This window comes from Oncorhynchus tshawytscha, linkage group LG12 (genome assembly GCF_018296145.1).
Source record: "Oncorhynchus tshawytscha isolate Ot180627B linkage group LG12, Otsh_v2.0, whole genome shotgun sequence".
In the NCBI taxonomy this organism is placed as follows: Eukaryota; Metazoa; Chordata; class Actinopteri; order Salmoniformes; family Salmonidae; genus Oncorhynchus; species Oncorhynchus tshawytscha.
Window position 1 is genome coordinate 39,672,511 of NC_056440.1, and position 20,925 is coordinate 39,693,435.

The window sequence follows — 20,925 nt, forward strand, 5'->3', positions numbered from 1 at the left end:
GGTGAGTGATGTGGGCACTTTTGGACTAACCTACTTGCTTGGCACCTCACCTTGCTTTGAAAAACTACAGCCAGGTGAGGTGAGAGACAAAATTATTATTTAAATGTTTACAGCATTTTCCTCCCCTGGGTCCTCAACAATATCCCAGTGAATTCCTATTCCAAATTCAAGAGTTTTCATGACATGGTCTTTCACAACTGCCAGAATACTGCAGCTGTCAACATAACTGTAAAGCTATGACAGCTGTTGTTCTGTTGGCTCATCTATATTTATCATATTTGCTACACTGCAATGTGTGACATAGTGCCACCGTCAGCAGTGTCACGTTTCAGCACCAAAGCATGCAGCACACCCAGCCACAAGAGTAGGCTATCATTCATCAACAAAAAGCATGGAGGAAGGCAAGGTGTAAGCAAGGGAGTTCTCCACCAGTTTATACATTTGTAGACAAGGCTACTGAAGGTCTATTTGGTTGTGCCGCCTTGGGGACAGCGCGCTCCAACATTAACCAAATGGAATGACCACCGCTCGTTCCCTCACAGGGATTGCGCACACATGCCAGAGGTGAGAAGGAACCAGTTGAGGCGATGACATCATGCCTGTACGAGTGCCTGCGCGAGGTCGGGCTTCAGCGTCACTACCCTTGTTTTACCGCCATGGGACTGAGACGTGCTGGACACCTGTCTTTGCTCACCATGGGCGACTACTCGAGCGTGGGGGTCCACAGCATGGGGGACCGTGCCCGGCTGTTCCATCTGGTACAGCTGGTCAAGTCTCTGGAGGAAGAGGAAGAGGAGGACCATGGGGGCCACGATGACGATAGAGTTGTGATGACAAGAAAGACTTTCACTTCGGGCAGCAAAGTCCCCGCATGCAGGCAGCTAGATTTTGATGGTGATGGTAGGTTGAGCGAGCCCAAACGCGGATGGCTCAGTGACTATGACAGTCACAGGGGGGCTGGTGTCCACCCCTTCCCGAGCCCGAACACAGGGGTTAAACCCCAACCACGCTGCGACCTCAGCAGAGGGTCACCCATACACAAAACCCAGATCAGTGGGACGCCGATGCGTAGCTGTCCTCACAAGCAGACTGTCAGACGGACCACAGTGCACAGGAGCAACAGCAAAGTGACCCAGCGTCAGGGCGTCTGCATTTACAAGGAGGGGACGACCATCGGCAGCGGGCCAAGACCTGAGGTGCGCCGGGAGGCGGATGGGACATCCAGGAGGACGGATGGGACATCCAGGAGGACGGATGAACCCACATACATGTACACATCGAGGAGAACTATTGGCTGCAACTATGGTCTGACCCTGAGTAGCCCGGTGTCAACCAGAAAGTAAGTTGTATTATGTTTCAATTGTGTATAATGCTGTTGTTGATAGTGTATGGGTCACTAGGCTGGTCGTCTCTGGTCTGCTGCTGTCTCTCCTTTCATCTGTTTTCCTACTTCTTTTCATTCTACAAATAACTGCCCCTCACACTTGGTTAGCTGGAAAAGGTAACTCTCTCTTATTAATTATACTGTTGTTCAAAATACCTGTAATTTGTGCTTGTGTGTGTGTGTTGTAGGGAGGCAGGTGAGCAGAGGATCAGTGTGTGTGTGAGGAAGAGGCCCCTGACCAATGCTGAGAACAGGAGAGGGGAGGCAGACGTGGTCACAGCCCATGATGGAGATTCTGTGGTGGTCCATGAGAGCAAAGAGGCAGTGGACCTGACCCAGTACATACTCCAAGTAGGTACCAGGTCCAGTAGAGCCCTGCACAGGCATGAATTTAAAGTCAAGCTTCTACCCATGCTGGTGACGCTCAGGCCCTACCCTACCCAGGCCCGATTGCTTCTGCTAAATTTAAGGCCCTGCCCGAAACCAGAAATAACTTCCCCTGTTAGTAAATCCATTAGCTGCTCCTCTTTCTCACTCGCTCCCTGCGTGCAGCACACTCTGCATGCGCTCTGCTCATGGTGCTCTGACTCTGTGAGTATCCATAGCAACGGCTCCGCTTGGGCTGCTCTGTTCAATGAAGAGACATGAGAGAGCTGTTAGCTACTTTTGGTCACTCTAAACTCCGACAAAACTCAATGAGAATTATAATTTTGGCGAAATAATCTCTCCAGTCTTAAATTTGACAAGGTCGAAGCACTTCTGACGCCACGTTATGATCTTAGTCAGATATGACTGTACTGCGCAGCAGAGCACGCGCAAATGGCTCATCTTCAACATTTTATTGATCAATTTAGTAATACCGAGCCCTACCCGTACCCTGGTTATTGATGAAGAAACAGGCCCTACGTGGCCGTAACCCGATGTATAATGTCGGGGCCTGTCGGGATCGGGTTGGGTAGCAGAACTCTAATGTACAGTACACTCAGAGGCTACATCACACAGTCACAGAGGACAGAGTCTAGCAAGACTTGAATATAGCAATGTATACAGTACAGACCGTGAATATACAGTATATAGGTACAATAAAGGAGACATTATGTATGTTTGTATATTATACAGATGTAGGATCTTAAATTTGGGCCAGTTTGCTACTGCAGAAAAATTATCTGGCAACAACAGGAAATGTGAATTATTATGTGGATAATAGTTCATTTACATTGATACATTTTTCGTTAGGGTAAGTCAAGTCTGAATTTCAGAAATTACAAACTTTTTAGAAGCCTTTTTAAAACGCAAATACACTACAAGCTTGCATTTCCTGCCATGCAGGAAAATTCTCAGCAACAAAAGAGTGATCAAATTAAGATCCTATATCTGCATGTTTGGATGTACTGTGTACAAGGCTAGGGTTGCACATTTTGGGGAATATTCAGAGGTGGAAACTTTCTGTGGGAATATATGGGAATTAACTGGAATATATGGGAATTAACGGAAATATATGCAAATTAATATGAATACCATTTAAATGTAGATGTATTTTGCATTGGATATATTTACCATATCATATGGAAACAGAAACATAAACCTTTTACCTTATCATAAGTAGACGTAATTGCAAATGATTAAATCCTTCCAGTAGACATAAAAAAAAAATGTAGTTACGAATTTAACTTTAATTAAATTTGTTGACTTTTCACATGGGATGATTTCACTGAACAACAAAAGAAAGGGAATATTGAATGATCCCCAATGATCCATTGCATCTCCCAAAAACATTTGCAACATAAATCTGTAAAATGATATTCTAGAAACTAAAGCATTTGGTTGTCTTCGTCTCAGGCTTTCATGTCTTCTCCCTGGACCTCCTCAATGTCCACCTCTTGAACATCAGACTCTGAGGCCTCAACCTTGTTTAGGATGGCTCGTTGTCAAAAAAAAGCCTCAAATTTGCCCGGAATGCCACCAATTTTCCAACCCTTGTATTGGTCAGCCAGTTGTGTGCTTTGGTGTGAGTGTTCCCAAACAAGCACCAGTTGAGCTCGGAGGCGGCTGATGTTGGGATTTGGAGGATGATGGAGGCAACAGGGGAAAGAGCCTCAGATCCACAAAGTCCCTTCAACCAGGTGGCTGATGAGATTTGTTGGCACGACTGCCATATTGCATCTCCATCCCAAAGCCCTTGCTTGGAAGTGTACTTCGCCAGACTTGCCAAGAACCTTGCCCTCATCCAGGCCAAGGTGGCGAGACACGGTAGTGGTGACACCATAGGCCTTGTTGATCTCTGCACCAGACAGGATGCTCTTGCCAGCATACTTGGGGTCCAACATGTACGCTGCGGCGTGTATGGGCTTCAGGCAGAAGTCTTCAGGCTTTTTGATGTATTTCAGAACTGCAGTTTCCTCTGCTTGGAGCAACAGTGAAGTGGGCAGGGCAGTACGGATTTCTTCTCTTACATCTGCAAGCAGAGTCTGAATATCAGACAGGATGGCATTGTCTCGCTCAATCAGTGCAATGGCTATTGCTATAGGTTTCAGGAGTTTCAGGCTGCTTACCACTCTCTCCCAAAATACATCATCCAGGAGGATCCTCTTGATGGGGCTGTCCATATCGGCAGACTGTGATATGGCCATTTCTTGGAGAGACTCCTTCCCCTCCAGGAGACTGTCAAACATGATGACAATACCACCCCAACGTGTGTTGCTGGGCAGCTTCAATGTGGTGCTCTTATTCGTCTCACTTTGCTTGGTGAGGTAGATTGCTGCTATAACTTGATGACCCTTCACATACCTAACCATTTCCTTGGCTCTCTTGTAGAGTGTTTCCATTGTTTTCAGTGCCATGATATCTTTGAGGAGTAGATTCAATGCATGAGCAGCACAGCCAATGGGTGTGATGTAAGGGTAGGACTCCTCCACTTTAGACCAAGCAGCCTTCATGTTCGCAGCATTGTCTGTCACCAGCGCAAATACCTTCTGTGGTCCAAGGTCATTGATGACTGCCTTCAGCTCATCTGCAATGTAGAGACTGGTGTGTCTGTTGTCCCTTGTGTCTGTGCTCTTGTAGAATAGAACATTCAGAAATCTCTTCCAATACACATGGCCTGTGAGCATCAGAGGTGAACCAGTTGCATAAACAGCTCGAGCAAAACATTCATCAGCATCTCTCTGACTACGTTCTTCCATTGAGTCAAAAAAAACTTCTGATTCCAGGAGGACCGTGAGTTGTTGCCATCGATAAGGTGTCTGATTCATCATTTTCACCTCAAATAGAAGTAGAGGGAATTTTGTCAGAGGTTGCTTGTTGTGAGCGCTGAGGGAACCATATGCACTTGGCCAGATAATTCTTTGTTGCATTCTTCACATACGATTTGGCACAGTATTTGCAAATGTACACAGCTTTCCCTTCTACATCAGCTAGAGTGAAATCTCTCCACACATCAGATAGTGCCCGTGGCATTTTCCTGTAAAGGTTAGAAAAAAATATGTTTAAAAAAACAAATACAATTCCATGTACAGATAAATAGTTAAGCAGTTAGATTAAACAACTCCTTTGTAAGATACATGTGTTAAAATGAAACACGTATGGAAACAGGTGAATTAACACTCCTCAGTTAGCAGGCTCAAGCAAGCTAAAACCCACATGGTAGAAAAAACTAACTAGCAGAAATTGTTAACAAGTTAGTAATGATTTAAACACACTTTACTGTAGGCTACTATTTACTAGTTAACAAAAAATCATGTATGTCAAATAAAATATATTCACCCCACCCAGATTTTTAATCAAAACTTACCAGAAAGCATGTAGTCCTTGGCTCAGACAGTGTAGTAGTGTGGGCACAATAGCATCTCATTAGTGAGAAAGATCTTGAGAATCAGCTGTATATGTGATGGAAGAGAGCACTGCACATGTGATGGAAGAATGCACTGTGCATGCAGAGGGTTGCAATTCCATTGAATTGGGGATAGTTTATTCAAATATGCCACAAGACCTAGAATTGCCTTATGTCTATCCTAAACTGTTATAAGCTAACTTTTTTTGGTGAATTTAAACTAAATTCCCTAAATTCCAGGGCTTAACTTCCCATGGAAAATTTCCGTAAAGTTCCTGTAAAGTTTCCTACCCTTTGCAACCCAAGTTAAGGTACATAAATATAATTCATATAGCTTCAGGCCCCCTGTTCCTTGTAACACAGTGTTGATCTGTGTGTGTTTCTGTACTCTTCTCTGGTCCCCTCCACAGCACAGGTTTAATTATGATGAGGTGTTTGGGGAAGAGAGCTCCAATGTGGATGTGTACCTGAAAACAGCCTTTCCGCTGATACAGCATGTCCTCAACGGGTAAGGAACCTTGTGTTGTGTTCATTGGGTTCTAAACAAAAGAAAACGGGGAGGGACTCCAATAAGGAAGGTCTGTCGGTGTTAGCCATATTCCCCGCGTGTGTAAAACCCCTGCTGTAACACAATGATCTAGCTGCAGAGGAGCAACTAGGTGTTGTTTACCGTAATGTACCCTAAAACAGTTGCGCTCAAACAGGTCAAACAGGTCGAGAGCTTCAAGTTCCTCAGTGCCCACATCACTAAAGAACTAGCATGGTCCATACACATTAACACAGTCGTGAAGAGGGCATGGCAACGCCTATTCCCCCTCAGGAGGCAGAAAAGATCTTGACTGGCTGCATCTTGACTGGCTGCATCACCACTTGGTACGGCAACTGCTTGGCATCTGAACGGAAGGCGCTACAGAGGGTAGTGCGTACGCCCAGGACACAGGGTTTTCACAAATTGCTTGATGTTCTTAATGTACTTGAATTTGGCACTCTGAAATTCAAGTACTGGAATACCTTAAAAAGCAGACATTTTCTCAGGTTGGTACTTGAAAAGTACTTGAGTTAAAATGAGAGGAGAACAGATAATGTATTGGTCTTGCAAATTAATTTCCATGCAGACTGCTGAGTTTTATTGCCTCACGTGTTTCGTGCTGTGGTTGCCAGGCGAGCTCGCTCATTCCACCCTCACTGCCACTTAGCCAGGTAGGTACAGAACTGACTGATTAGGCGCCGCCAAACATCCCATCGATAAACTGCCGGGAAAATGTAGATTCAAACCTGGCTTTTGTGCATATGGAACACTTATGGGCTCTTTTATTTCAGCTCATGAAACATGGGACCAACACCTTACATGTTGCATTTTATATTTTTGCTAAAAGTTTACTCACCTTTTTTTACCACTACATCACTGGACCCAACCAACCCACACCATGTAAGGTGCAAATAAATGCGTCAGACTGGGTGAATCGGCCCTGAAGAGCCACATGAAGGGGGAAAGACACAACGCTGCATCCTGCACTGGCGCCAGTTCTACACTAGGTTACTTTTTCTCTGCAACAACATCCAGAGCTTTTCATTCACAGGGCGCCGGCTATATTCCGCCTTATCAAGCGGCAGCCGTGCTCATGCCCTTTCTGGTGGCCGTTCCATTTCCCTCACACAGCCTACCCAGTCATTAAGCTGGAGTTGTGTAGTAATGTGAATAGGAAATGTGTGTTCACCAGTAGCATGTCCCCAAACTCTGCTATTCAAATGACAAAATCATCAGTACTGACTTACCGCCTATGTATGTAGTAAATAAATATTTTTCTTTCATGAGATTGTGGCGATATACTGCCATCTGTTGGCGGCTAGAAACAGTTGCATAATATGAACTAATACAAAATGAATGGTCCTTGAATATGACTTGCCACTGTCTGTAAGAACCCTGAGTACACCACTGGGGCCGAGCTCCCTGCCATCCAGCAACTCTATACCAGGCGGTGTTAGAGGAAGGCCCTAAAAATTGTCAAAGACTTCAGCCATCCAAGTCACAGACTGTTTTCTCTGCTACCACACGGCAAGTAGTACCTATGACCAAGTCTGGAACCAACAGGACCCTGAACAGCTTCTACCCCCAGGCTATAAGACTGCTAATAGTTAGTTAAATAGTTAAGCAATATCTACCTGTAATATCTGCACTGACCCTTTTTGCAATAAACTCTTTTGACTCATCACATACGGTGAGGTTACTGTTTATTATCTATCCCGTTGCCTAGTCCCTTTATTCTGACCTACGTGTACAGTTGAAGTCGGAAGTTGTTGGTTGTTGTTCTTTTTAACGAACTATAGTTTTGTTATAGCAAAAGTAGTTGTCCTAACCGACTATAGCAAGTCGGTTAGGACATCTACTGTGTGCATGACACAAGTATTTTTTCCGACAATACAGACAGATTATTTCACTTATAATTTACTGTATCTCCATTCCAGTTGGTCAGAGGTTTACATACACTAAGTTGACTGTGTCTTTAAACAGCTTGCAAAATTCCAGAAAATTATGTCATGGCTTTAGAAGCTTCTGATAGTCTAATTTACATAATTTGAGTCAATTGGAGGTGTACCTGTGGATGTATATCAAGGCCTACCTTCAAACTCAGTGCCTCTTTGCTTTGACATCATGGGAAAATCAAAAGAAATCAGCCAAGACCTCACAAAAGAAATTGTAGACCTCCACAAGTCTGGTTCATCCTTGGGAGCAATTTACAAATGCCTGAAGGTACCCTGTTCATCTGTACAAACAATAGTACACAAGTATAAACACCACGCAGCCATCATAGCACTCAGGAAGGAGACACGTTCTGTCTCCTAGAGATGAATGTACTTTGGTGCGAAAAGTGCAAATCAATCCCAGAACAACAGCAAAGGACCTTGTGAAGATGCTGGAGGAAACAGGTACAAAGTATCTATATCCACAGTAAAACGAGTCCTATATCGACATAACCTGAAAGGCCGTTCAGCTAGGAAAAAGCCACTGCTCCAAAACCACCATTTTAAAAAAAGACAGACGTTTTGGGGACAAAGATCGTACTTTTTGGAGGAATGTCTTCTGGTCTGAAAAATAGAACTGTTTGGCCATAATGACCATTGTTATGTTTGGAGGTAAAAGGGGGATGCTTGCAAGCCGAAGAACACCATCCCAACAGTGAAGCACAGGGGTGGTAGCATCATGTTGTGGGGGTGCTTTGCTGCAGGTGGGACTGGTGCACTTCACAAAATAGATGGCATCATGAGGCAGGAAAATGATGTGGATATATTGAAGCAACATCTCAAGACATCAGTCAGGAAATTAAAGCTTGGTCGCAAATGGGTCTTCCAAATGGACAATGACCCCAAGCATACTTCCAAAGTTGTGGCAAAATGGCAAAAGGACAACAAAGTCAAGGAATTGGAGTGGCCATCACAAAGCCCTATACTCAATCCTATAGAAAATGTTAAAACAGGTACAAGCAAGGAGGCCTACAAACCTGACTCCATTACACCAGCTCTGTCAGGAGGAATAGGCCAAAATTCACCAAACTTATTGTAGGAAGCTTGTGGAAGGCTGCCCGTAACGTTTGACTCAAGTTAAACAATTTAAAGGCAATGCTGCCAAATACTAATGGAGTGTATGTAAACTTCTGACCCACTGGGAAAGTGATGAAAGAAATAAAAGCTGAAATAAATCATTTTCTCTACTATTATTCTGACATTTGAAATTCTTAAAATAATGTGGTGATCCTAACTGACCTAAGACAGGGAATTTTTACTAGGACTAAATGTCAGGAATTGTGAAAACTGAGATTAAATGTATTTGGCTGAGGTGTATGTAAACTTCAGACTTCAACTGTACATATCTTTCTAAATTAACTCGTACCCCTGCGCATCGACTCAGGACTGATTGTGTTGTTATTTGTCTATTTTTCTGTTTCTTCGACTATTTCTCTATCTTTTTCTCTCTACGTTGTTGGGAAGGGCCCCGTAAGTAAGAATTTCACTGTTAGTCTACACCTGTTGTTTACGAAGCATGTGACACATAAAATTAGATTTGATTTGTAATGGGATATTGTGTGACCTAGTTCTGTCTGTATGTACGTTGGCAGAGGCAAGGCCACTTGTTTTGCATACGGCCAGACGGGAGCAGGGAAGACACACACCATGCTGGGTTGTCCTCCTCAGAGACAGGGGCTATACGCTCTGGCTGCCAGGGACATATTTACCCAGCTGCACTCCACCCAGGACTGTGGCAACTCTGCAGTCACATCCCACGTCTATGTCAATGTCAGCTTCTTTGAGATCTACTGTGGCCAGCTCTACGACTTGTTGGACCGTAGAAAACGGTGCGTGTGTGATTGTGTATGTACTCAAGTTCAGGACTGACTTATCTCGACCAGTAGTTGTGACTTTGTTTTCAGAAAATATTTCATAATGTAACACTCTAACTTGGACTCTGACTCGAACACTAGAGGCTTGGGACTCGACTCGCACTTGAGGTTTAGTAAATTGACTACATCACTGAACATAACCCTGCTCTCTGATTGGTCCATTCTCGAGGTCGACCAATTATGATTTTTCAACCTTATCCCAATTATTGGAAGACCATTTTTATCATATATATATGTAATAATGACAATTACAACAATACTGAATGAACAATGAACACTTATTTTAACTTCATATAATACATAAATAAAATCTATTAAGTCTCAAATAAATAATGAAACATGCTCAATTTGGTTTAAATAATGCAAAAACACAGGGTTGGAGAAGAAAGTAAAAGTAGAATATGTGCCATTTAAAAAAGCTAATGTTTAAGTTCCTTGCTCAGAACATGAGAACATATGAAAAGCTGGTGGTTGAATATTCCCAGTTCTTCAATATTCCCAGTTAAGAAGTTTTAGGTTGTAGTTATTATAGGAATTATGATGCATCACTGAACATAACCCTGCTCTCTGATTGGTCCATTCTCGAGGTCAACCGATTATGATTTTTCAACCTGATCCCAATTAGGTTGAAAAAAACAGACAAAACAAATGGAACATGAAAAATAGATCGATGATGGCTAGAAGACCGGTGACGTCGACCGCAGAACACCGACCGAACAAGGAGAGGAGCCGACTTCGGTAGAAGTCGTGACATTGGCGAAGTAGGCTGTGATTCGATGATAAATTAACAGGCACCACATTGATTATATGCAACGCAGGACAAGCTAGTTAACCTAATATCATCAACCATGTGTAGTTAACTATTGATTATGTGAAGATTGATTGTTTTTTATACGATAAGTTTAATGCTAGCTAGCAACTTACCTTCGCTCCTTGCTACACTCGCGTAACAGGTGGTCAGCCTGCCATGCAGTCTCCTCATGGAGTGCAATGTAATCGGCCATAATCGGCGTCCAAAAATGCAGATTACCGATTGTTATGAAAAATTGAAATCGGACCTAATTAATCAGCCATGCCGATTAATCGATCGACCTCTAGTCCCTTCACAATGACATGGTCATAACCATGCTCTCTGATTGGTTCCTTCATAATAACATTGAGCCAGTGAACCAGTTGAACCACAACCACTCAGTGAACCACTCAACGAACCACGGAACCAGTGAACTACTCAGTGAACCACTCAATGAACCACTCAGGAAATAAGTGAACCAGTAAACCTCTGATTGGTCTCTTTATAATGATATCTGTGTCTTCTCTATGCAGCTTGTTTGCAAGGGAGGATGGGCACCAAGTGGTTCAGATAGCAGGGCTAAGAGAGGTCACAGTGGAGTCTGTCAACTCATTGCTAGAGGTGAGACTTGTATTCCTCTCTTCTCATGCTTCCTATTCTCGTCTGTTATACCTCCCTGTCTTGCTGTTTTGATTTATTTCCCTTCTTCATTCCATCCTCCTTTCATCGCTTCTCCTGCCTCCACCCCTCCTCATTCATCCTCCCCACCTTCTCCTCTCTCCGCCCTCCAGGTGATCTTGTGGGGTACAGGGGAGCGCACCCAGGGGGTAAGTGGAGTCAACCCTGTGTCGTCCCGCTCCCACGCTCTGCTCCAGATACAGCTCAGAGACTCTGGCCATCGGGCCACTGGCAGGTCAGTGTCACGTTATAATAACTTATAGGACAAAGTCGCCAAATTAGTTCCAGGTAGCAAAACTCATTTCCATATTTTTGTTTTGAGAGTGATATATAGAAAATGATCAACCAGGTATATGGAGTTTGCAGACACAGTTTATAATCTCAAATATAACACATATTCAGCAATATACCTGAGATTGAATGTGTTATTTTATGTATGATTAGCTACAGTACACAATGTGTGTGTGTGTGTGTGTGCGCGTGCGTGCGTGCGTGCCTGCGCAATTCAGTAGCTTTGTAACATAGTTTATGTGACATTAAATTAAAAGTAATCGGACCAGATGTGTCCCACACTGTGTTGTGTAGGATGTCATTTGTGGATCTGGCTGGGAGTGAGAGAGCAGCAGACTCCAGAGACCCAGACAGACTGAGTCGCATGGAGGGGGCAGAGATCAACCAGAGTCTACTGGCAGTGAGCGCAACACACACACAACAGGATACAATACAATACTTTATTGTTCATTTTCACACACACATAAAACGGGATTGCTGTTAACATGTAGCCTATTTGTTTCAGCTGAAAGAATGTATCCGTTCTCTGGACCAAGAGCAGTCACACACACCGTTCAGACAGAGCAAGCTCACACAGGTAAAGAATCTCACACACACATTGCAAACGTTCACAGGTTCAACTCTCAACAACACATCTGAGCAACTCCACACCAGGTTTGGGATTCAACTGTGTTGTCCACAGGGAATGATAGAATGTGGGTCAGTACCACTTTGTTCATACTCTGTTTACCTTGTTGTCTGTATAGGTTTTGAAGGACTCCTTTGTTGGTGATTCAAAGACATGTATGATTGCAAACGTTTCCCCCGGTCACCTAGCAACCAAACACACACTCAATACGCTGAGATACGCTGACCGGTGAGTGTTGCGTATTACGTAGGTCATATGAGAGCACAGACTCCGACTCAACAGTTTTGACGTCATTGTTTAATTGGTCAGTGACATTGGCCTGTGATATATCATGTCCCATTGGCTCTACAGGGTGAAGGAGCTGAGGGGGGGAGGGGGGAGAAGACGGCCCACAGTCACCCCGTCCCCATCCCCGGAACATGATCAGACTAGCAGCATTGGTACTAGTGCCAGCAGGGGGAAAAGTCCCCCAAAAGGGGTGAAGTTGGGGGGACATAGGGAGGCCCCAAATGTGACTGGCACCCCTGCTAGGAGGTTAGCCCCAGGGGGAGCTCTGCTCTGCTCCACACCAAAGGGCCAGGGGGCGGGGGAGGGCTTTGGGAGGGGGAGAGAAGACCTCTGTTTGGAGCACACCACACCGGTGAGGGGCTCACTGGGCCGGGGGCTTTGGAGGCGCAGGAGGAGGGAGGGAGTGGGAGAGAGGGAGGTGGAAAAGAAAGGGCACAGAAAGGAACGTGAGAAGACAGATGATTCCAACACGGAACAGGACCATGGGGTGGCTTGGGTGACGAGACAGCGAATGGGAGAGGGGAGGACAACCCTTTGGGAAATACCCAGAGAAGAAAGAGCCACTACAAGCCAGATGGCCATAGGTAAGAGGGCAGCTGCTGCTTCCTGCCTCAGAGGAGCAGAGAGGCAGAGGACTACTACGAGTAAAGGAGAGGGAGAGGGCAGGAGATGGATAGAGCAGGACCGAATTGTGGGGGAGAGGGAGAGAGAGAAGACGGCTGAGGAACAGAGAGAGTTGGGAGAGGTCAGGGAGAGAGATAGAAGGACTAGTACAGAATGGGAAAGGGAGAGAGAAACTGAGACGCCAAGGGAGCTGGAGAGCGAGAAGGAAAGAGAGAGGCATTTGAGAAGATACCACCAGCAGCTGCAGCAGATGCAGTGGCTCCAGCAGCCTCTGCCTGCCTCTCCATCTGTCTGCCGCGGTGTGGAGGAGCTGCTGGCTGGGTACAGGGCCACTGCTGGGGCTGGGGGAGATCACCTCCCGCTCCGGGGGGAAGGGACTGCAGGGGTCACAGTGGAGGCAAAGGGGAGGGTACAGAGTCACCTCTCTAACAACACGTCTCAGAGCCACTGCCACAATGGCGATAATGATGATGATAATGAAGGAGATAATGATGGTAGTGGAGAGCACATCCTCAAGTGTCTCGTCCCCGGGGTTGGATCAGTGCTGTCTACCATCAGCAGGCTGGATGACAGAGGGACAGGAGGAGGAGGAGTGGAGAGAGGGAGTGGGGACGAATGGGGGTCACCCAAGGAGGAGGAGAGGAGAGGGAGATGGGCATGGCCAGAGTGTCGAGTGGTCGAGTCAGAAGAGGGTGGCAGGTGGACAGGGGCTGTGTTGCGTCTTGGGGAGGAGGAACGGTTAACATCTAGCCTCCGTGGGGCATTTGAGAGGAGGGGGTGGGCAGGGGAACACAAGGAGGGAGGAGAAGAGGACATGCTGCTGGTGGCTGAATGGAGCACAGAGGAGGAAGGAGAGGTTGCCGTTAATGACTTCACCCGCAGCTCCACAGACAGCAACAGTGACAACGACAGCTTTTACCGACACTGCAGCCACCACGCTCCGGCCGAGAGGCCCCTCTCTCCACCCCCGCCCCCAGCCAAGCTCAACGACCTGTCCCTGGAGTCCAAGCACATCAACCAGAGCTCCAGTAGCATGTGCCTACACTTCCAAAATGTCCCCATTTGCCGTTGCCAGCAGGGAATACCACTAAGCCCCAGAAAGAGGACCGCACTACCAGGTGCTGAGCTGCTACGTCTTATAGACCCTGCCAATCCCCTTCTGTCCTTTGTGCAGACGGGGAGGGGAGCAGCGGTTGGCACCACAAGGCTTCCCCCTGAGAGCCAAAATAATTCTGGAGTTGTGGCTCAAATGCCCCCTTCTTCACCACCACACTGTGAGTCCTCGGGCGATTCATCTAGATGCACCATGGACCCCCTCTCACTTTCCTTGCTTCAAGTAGACAGGCTGGCAGCCACAGACTCCTTCCTCTGCCAGCAGGTACCACACAGCACCTACTCCCCCTCCCTCCTGCCTAGGGAAGGTGGAAAGGGAAAAGGGGTGGCGGACAGTGGCCAGTCTCTAGTACCCACTCTAGTGATAGATGGGAAGAGTGGTGAAGGCCACATGGATCAGAGGAGATCCAAGATGGACGCTGCTCCTCTCTGGAGAATGGGTGAGTCACATACACAAGCGTGTGCAATGATTTTTCCCCCCCGCATTGTTTACTTAATATCTCTGTAAATAATTGCCATCTTCTAATTGACATTGTTCATTTGTGAGAATTGCGGTTTTGTTAGGGGATTGCGTGTAAAAAAAATTTAAAAAGAAGAAATTGTCAAATGTTGCTCTAATTCTCTTGTGTTGTCTGTTCTGTCCAGCTATGACCAAACCATCTGCCCCTGTGGTCTCCTTGGTGTCTGTCCAAGACCAAAGAGGAATCCTGAAAACCCCAGCCCAGTTAGGGAGGGAGGTCCTAGGCTCCTGACTCTACCTGTCCCCCTGGCCCTTCTCCACACTTCCACTCACCACACAACCTCACTGTATCCAATACACACACAACCAAGTGCTCCCAAGGCCCAGTCCGGCCCAACACACAAACATCACACCCTCTGCCTTCCACCAATGTACCACAGCATACACATAAGCCTCCCATCGCGACTAAACACACATTTCAGGATACAACCAACTCCTCCATCCCTAGTGTACAAATTCTCCAACAAATGAACAACCCCGTGCAATTTAACATTTTGCAGGACCAATCTCAGTCGCCCAGTTCAAACAGTCCTCCTAATCGCCACACTCCATGCCGTCTCAGCGGTTCAAGCAGTCCAGACGTTCCAAACGGTTTGTTAAAGCACGTTGGACCCCCAGCCACCCTCTCCTTCTCTACTCGGGAAGCCCTGGAGCATGCCCAGTAAGTTCAAGTCTATCTGTTATGTATCATGAACAATGTGTAAGTTTATGGTTCCTTACTCATCCTGGCTCTATCCCTTGCCATCTCTTCCTCTTTCCTTCTCTCTCTATCTCTCTCTTTCTCTCCATTTCTCCCTTCTGTGTTCGTCAGGTGGTGTGTTGTCCAGACCCATTGGGAGCAGTTGAAGCAGATAGAGTCTATGTGTCGTAGAGAGGGGACATTGCTGTGCCAACAGTCTGACGTGGTGAGAACTCAGCACCTTGTATATACAAGTATTAAATATACTAGCTCGTAAATCATGGATTGAATTCATTAGATTCATTGCAATTACTATTATTGTTGCTGAATGGGACACTTGGTTTGAGAGTAGTGCTCTCCATGACTGTCTACCATTTGTTGATCCAACTTCCTTCCCTGTCTGTCTCACCGGTCCCTCTCTATTCTTCAGGACTTTAGGGAGTTACGTTCATAAACTGGATGAGATCATGGAGCAGAAGGCTGTGTGCATTCGGAGCCTGAGATCTCTGCTACAGCCCTACCTCACCCAACTGAAAAATCCTTGTTGAAAACTATTAGTCATTTTCAATTCATGGAGTGAATTTCAATTCAGTTCTGTTTCTGAATTGAAAGCTGAATTGACCCCAAACCTGTCTGACGTACCTTAAGTTACACCAGGCAAATAATTTGTGTGGGTGTGGAGTGAACTTGTGTGGAGTGAGCTTTATTTTTTTAAACAGTAGCCTACAGGAACAAACACTTATAGCCAGTACCTTCGTGATTAAGGAACTGTACTACTTTAGCCTGTATCACAAATAATGAGATTCCCATAGAGAATGATAGAGTCCTCTAGTGGCCAAAAGGCCATATTAGCATGGACAGCACCATTGAGGGCTTCCACCATTATAATGTAGTCAACTGGGTGGGACTTCCAACTTCATTGTCGAATGCCTCCTGGTGACCCTGTTGGAGTCATGTCCAACCCTGGTAATCAGGAGGGATCAGCCAATTGTGAAGAAGAAAATGTGCTACATCAAAATGGAGATCGCCTCAATGGTGCTGCCCATGCTGTCACAGACCTATAATGGCACAGATACAAAGATGAGCCCTCTATCTCTATGGAGATTCCCAACCTCTGTCATTTCAAGAATTTTGCTATGAGTAACTAACCATAAAAAGTTATGGAATCATTATAATGTTGTACTTTGGTAGTTTAGGTAGTCTATCCACGAGAGATTAAATATACATGGAAGAAAAATCACTTTTTTTATGTGGTAGGCCTGTCCTCTGTGGTTGGTCTTTGAAATGCATGGCGCAAAGAAGATGTCTGCCAGTTGTTCATCTGTCTTGCCAGCAGATAGAGGTACTGTGTGTGAAAATCCTAGTTTTCAGAGTAGAAAATGTATTGCACAATTCACTCAAAAAGAAAAGTCACATGTTTCGTAAAACAACCGGTGTAGACTAAAAGTGAAATGTTTACTTACATGTCCTTTTCCAACAATGCAGAGTTAATATAAATATATAAAATTGATATGACACAAGGCATAAATACAGAGTGAATAACAAAAATCTTGAGTAAAAATAGCACGGCTATATACAGGGAGTACCAGTACTGAGTTGATGTGCAGGGGTATGAGGTAAATGAGATAGCTATGTACTTATAGGTATGGGTAAAGTGAACTAGTCAACAGGATAGATAATAGACCGTAGAGTATATGTTGAGTGTGAAAGTGTGTGTGGTGTCAGTATGTATGTGTGCGCATGTTATGTGTGTGTGGGCGTATGTAGTGTGTTGTGGTGTCAGTGTAAGTATGTGTGAGTGTCCAGTGTTTGTGCATAAAAGGATCAATGCAGGTAGTCCGGGGGAGCCATTTTATTAGCTATTTAGCAGTCTTGTTTAGCAATCTTATGGCTTGTGGGTAGAAGCTGTTCAGGGTTCTGTTGGTTCTAGACTTAATGCGCTAATACTGCTTGCTGTGCGGTAGCAGAACCGTGAACCGTCTATGGCTTGGGTGGCTGGAGTCTGACAATATTTTGGGCCTTTCTCTGACAACGCCTGGTATAGAGGTCCTGGATGGAAGGTATCTCGGCCCCAAGGATGTACCCCAGTGATGCCATACTTACCACCAATGTTCCCTCTAATTTTTTTTGGCACAGCGAATTTCAAGTCTACTGAGAGCAAACTTTAACATTGTGAAAATTCTGTGCAACTTCCAGCATGCGTTTACTGTGAACACTGAGGCTGTACCCACTTTATGTTACAGTTTGAACAGTGGCCATGTAGGCTACTTGATCATAATGTAGGCATACCAGAGTGACCTACAATCAAAAGCAATGGCATACCATAACATTTTAATGGGAAATAGCTGTTCTCATTCAGCCTACAGTAGCAGCCAATGTGTGGTGTTCAATGTAGGCCTAAATTCCATGAAACCTTTGAAGAAAATATGCAGGGCTTGACATTAAACTGTTATCCACCTGTCCTTCAGGCAAGGAGTTCATTGGAAATGTTATTGTGTTGTTTGATGCAAGAAACCACTTTACAAAATAAAATGTATTATTATTTCTATGCCATTATTACAGAGAATCAGACAAATGATGCTATCCTCTGCCTATTGGCTACTTAGTTTGTTCAAGCATGTCTCAAAATGCAACACTGCCCCTCTAGGAGAAAAAAATTATCACTCCCCTATTGCTGACTAAAATTATCTATAACTGGGCTAATAACTCACTAACTAGCAAAGGACATGAACAGAATGTGCACACTTGGCTACATGAAGCTCTCGCTTCGATCTCAAAACAAGCGCATCTATAGTAACAGTCATAAGTTTGGACACACCTACTCATTCAAATGTTTTTCTTTATTTTGACTATTTTCTACATTGTAGAATAATAGTGAAGACATCAAAACTATGAAATAAAACATATGGACCAAACAAATAAAAAATATATGTTATATTTGAGGATTCTTCAAAGTAGCCCTTTGCCTTCATGACATCTTTGCACATTCTTGGCATTCTCTCAACCAGCTTCATGAGGTAGTCACCTGGAATGCATTCAATTAACAGGTGTGCAGTTGTTAAAAGTTCATTTGTGGAATTTCTTTCCTTCTTAATGCGTTTGAGTCAATCAGTTGTGTTGTGACAAGGTAGGGGTGGTACACAGAATATTGCCCTATTTGGTAAAGACCAAGTCCATATTATGGCAAGAACAGCTCAAATAAGCAAAGAGAAACAACAGTCCATCATTCATTTCAGACATGAAGGTCAGTTAATCTGGAACATTTCAAGAACTTTGAAAGTTTCCCCAAGTGCAGTCGCAAAAACCATAAAGTGCAATGATGAAACTGGCTCTCATGAGGACTGCCACACGAAAGGAAGACCCAGAGTTACCTCTGCTGCAGAGGATAAGTTCATTAAAGTTACCAGCCTCAGCAATTGCAGCCCAAATAAATGCTTCACAGAGTTCAAGTAACTGGACACATCTCAACATCAACCCTTCAGAGGAGACTGTGTGAATCAGGCCTTCGTGGTCGAATTGCTGCAAAGAAACCACTACTAAAGGACACCAATAATAAGAAGAGACTTTCTTGAGCCAAGAAACACGAACAATGGACATTAGACCGGTGGAAATCTGTCCTTTAGTCTGATGAGTCCAAATTTGAGACCCAGAGAAGGTGAACAGATTATTTCAGCATGTGTAGTTCCCACACTATTTTGGTTACTACATGATTCCATTTGTTATTTCATAGTTTTGATGTCTTCACTATTATTCTACAATGTAGAAATAGTAAAAATAAAGAAAAACCCTTGAATGACTAGGTGTGTCCAAACGTTTGACTGGTACTGTACTTGAGACCACTCATGCTGTAAACACAATCCAGTTCCTTGCATTTTATGTAACAAGAGGTGATGCAGCTAGTCAAGATTCTCTCAATGGGCCAGCTTTAGAACCTTTTGAGGATCTGAAGGCCCTTGACAAATCTTTTCAGCCTCCTGAGGGGGAAGAGGCATTGCCATGCCCTCTTCATGACTGTGTTAATGTGTGTGGACTATGATAGTTCTTTAGTGATGTTGACACTGAGGAACCTGAAGCTCTCGACCTGTTCGACCCTCCATTTCCTGTAGTCCACAATCAGCTCTTTTATCTTGCTGACGTTGAGTGTGACGTTGTTGTCCTGGCACCACAATGCCAGGTCTCTGACCTCCTCCCTTAAAGACTGCCTCATTGTCGACGGTGATCAGACCTACCTCCCATCTTGCGGTCAGCAAACTTGATGATGTTGGAGTTGTGCGTGGCCACACAGTCATGGGTGAACAGGGAGTACAGGAGAGGACTAAGCACACACCCCTGAGGGGCTTCGTGTTGATGGTAAGCATGGCAGATGTGTTGTTGCCTACCCTCACCGCCAGGGGGTGTCCCGTCAGGAAGTCCAGGATCCAGTTGCAGTGGGAGATCTTCAGTACCAGGGTCCTGAGCTTGGTGATGAGCTTGGAAGGGACTATGGTGTTAAATGCTGAGCTATAGTCAATAATCAGCATTCTTACAAAGTTATTCCTTTTGTCCAGGTGGGTGAGGCCAGTGTGGAGTGTAATAGAGACTGCGTCATCTGTGGATCTGTTGGGGCGGTATGCGAATTGGAGTGGGTCCAGGGTGTCTGGGATGATGGTGTTGTAAATATTTTCTTATTTTTGAACTGCACTGTTGGTTAAGGGCTTGTAAGTATGCATTTCACGTTAAAGTCTACACTTGTTGTATTCAGAGCATGTGGCAAATAAAGTTTGATTTGATTTGACCAACCTTTCAAAGCATTTCATGGCTATAAAGGTGAATGCTACGGGGCAAGGGATTTAGGCAGGTAACCTTGGCGTTATTGGGCACAGGGACTATGGTGGTCGGCTTGAAAAAGTTGGGTTTGCAGACCGGGTCAGGGATAGGTTGAAAATATCAGTGAAGACACTTGCCAGCTGGTCAGTGTATGATCTAAGTACATGTCCTGGTATTCTGTCTGGCCCCGCGGCCTTGCGAATGTTATCCTGTTTAATGGTCTTACTCACATCGGCTATGGAGAGCGAGATCACACATTCGTCTGGAACAGCTGGTGCTCTCATGCATGGTTCAGTGTTGCTTGCCTCAAAGCTAGCATAGAAGGTATTTAGCTCATCTGGTAGGCTTGTGTAACTGGGCAGCTCGGCTGGGTTTCACTTTGTAATCCATGATAGTTTGCAAGTACTGCCACATCTGTAGAACTTCAGAGCCGGCGTAGTAGAATTAAATCTTGGTCCTGTATTGACGCCTTGCCTGTAATCCATGGCATCTGGTTGGGGTATGTACAGTGTCTTCATACCCCTTTGCTTTTTCCACATTCTGTTGTGTTACAGCCTGAATTTAAAATGGATAAAATTTAGATTGTGTTGTCCCTGGCGTAACAACAATACCCCATAATGTCAAAGTGGAATTAAGTTTTTTTTAAAAATGTTTACAAATGAATGAAAAATGAAAACCTGAAATGTCTTGAGGCAATAAGTATTCAACCCCTTTGTTATGGCAAGGCTAAATAAGTTTTGGAGTGAAAATGTGCTTAACAAGTCACATAATAACTTCAACAATAGGACAGAGGGCATTGGCGGTCTATTTCCTCGTTGACAAAGGCTCATCGGGATGCCCCCTCGCCTGCCTCTCTATTGCAGCCGCCGCTCAGTAAAGACCATCCGAGCCCCTGATT

General features: G+C 44.9%; 1 protein-coding gene across 2 annotated transcripts; it reads left to right on the forward strand.

The window, feature by feature from the left end:
* The first annotated feature begins 316 nt into the window (after positions 1–316).
* Positions 317–15,776, forward strand: LOC112263260 (kinesin-like protein KIF24). 2 transcript variants are annotated; one of them, XM_024439336.2, is made up of 13 exons: positions 319–1,339; positions 1,573–1,735; positions 5,624–5,721; positions 9,329–9,565; positions 10,934–11,021; positions 11,192–11,313; positions 11,664–11,769; positions 11,875–11,946; positions 12,116–12,225; positions 12,349–14,462; positions 14,668–15,203; positions 15,354–15,447; positions 15,652–15,776. In XM_024439336.2, the coding sequence occupies exons 1-11, from the start codon at positions 588–590 to the stop codon at positions 14,772–14,774; spliced, it is 3,969 nt and encodes a 1,322-aa protein (XP_024295104.1). In that variant the 5' UTR covers positions 319–587; the 3' UTR covers positions 14,775–15,203; positions 15,354–15,447; positions 15,652–15,776. The 2 variants fall into 2 exon arrangements, with proteins under 2 accessions (XP_024295106.1, XP_024295104.1); XM_024439338.2 differs by lacking the exon at positions 9,329–9,565 and having other exon boundaries at positions 317–1,339.
* Positions 15,777–20,925: the final 5,149 nt, after the last annotated feature.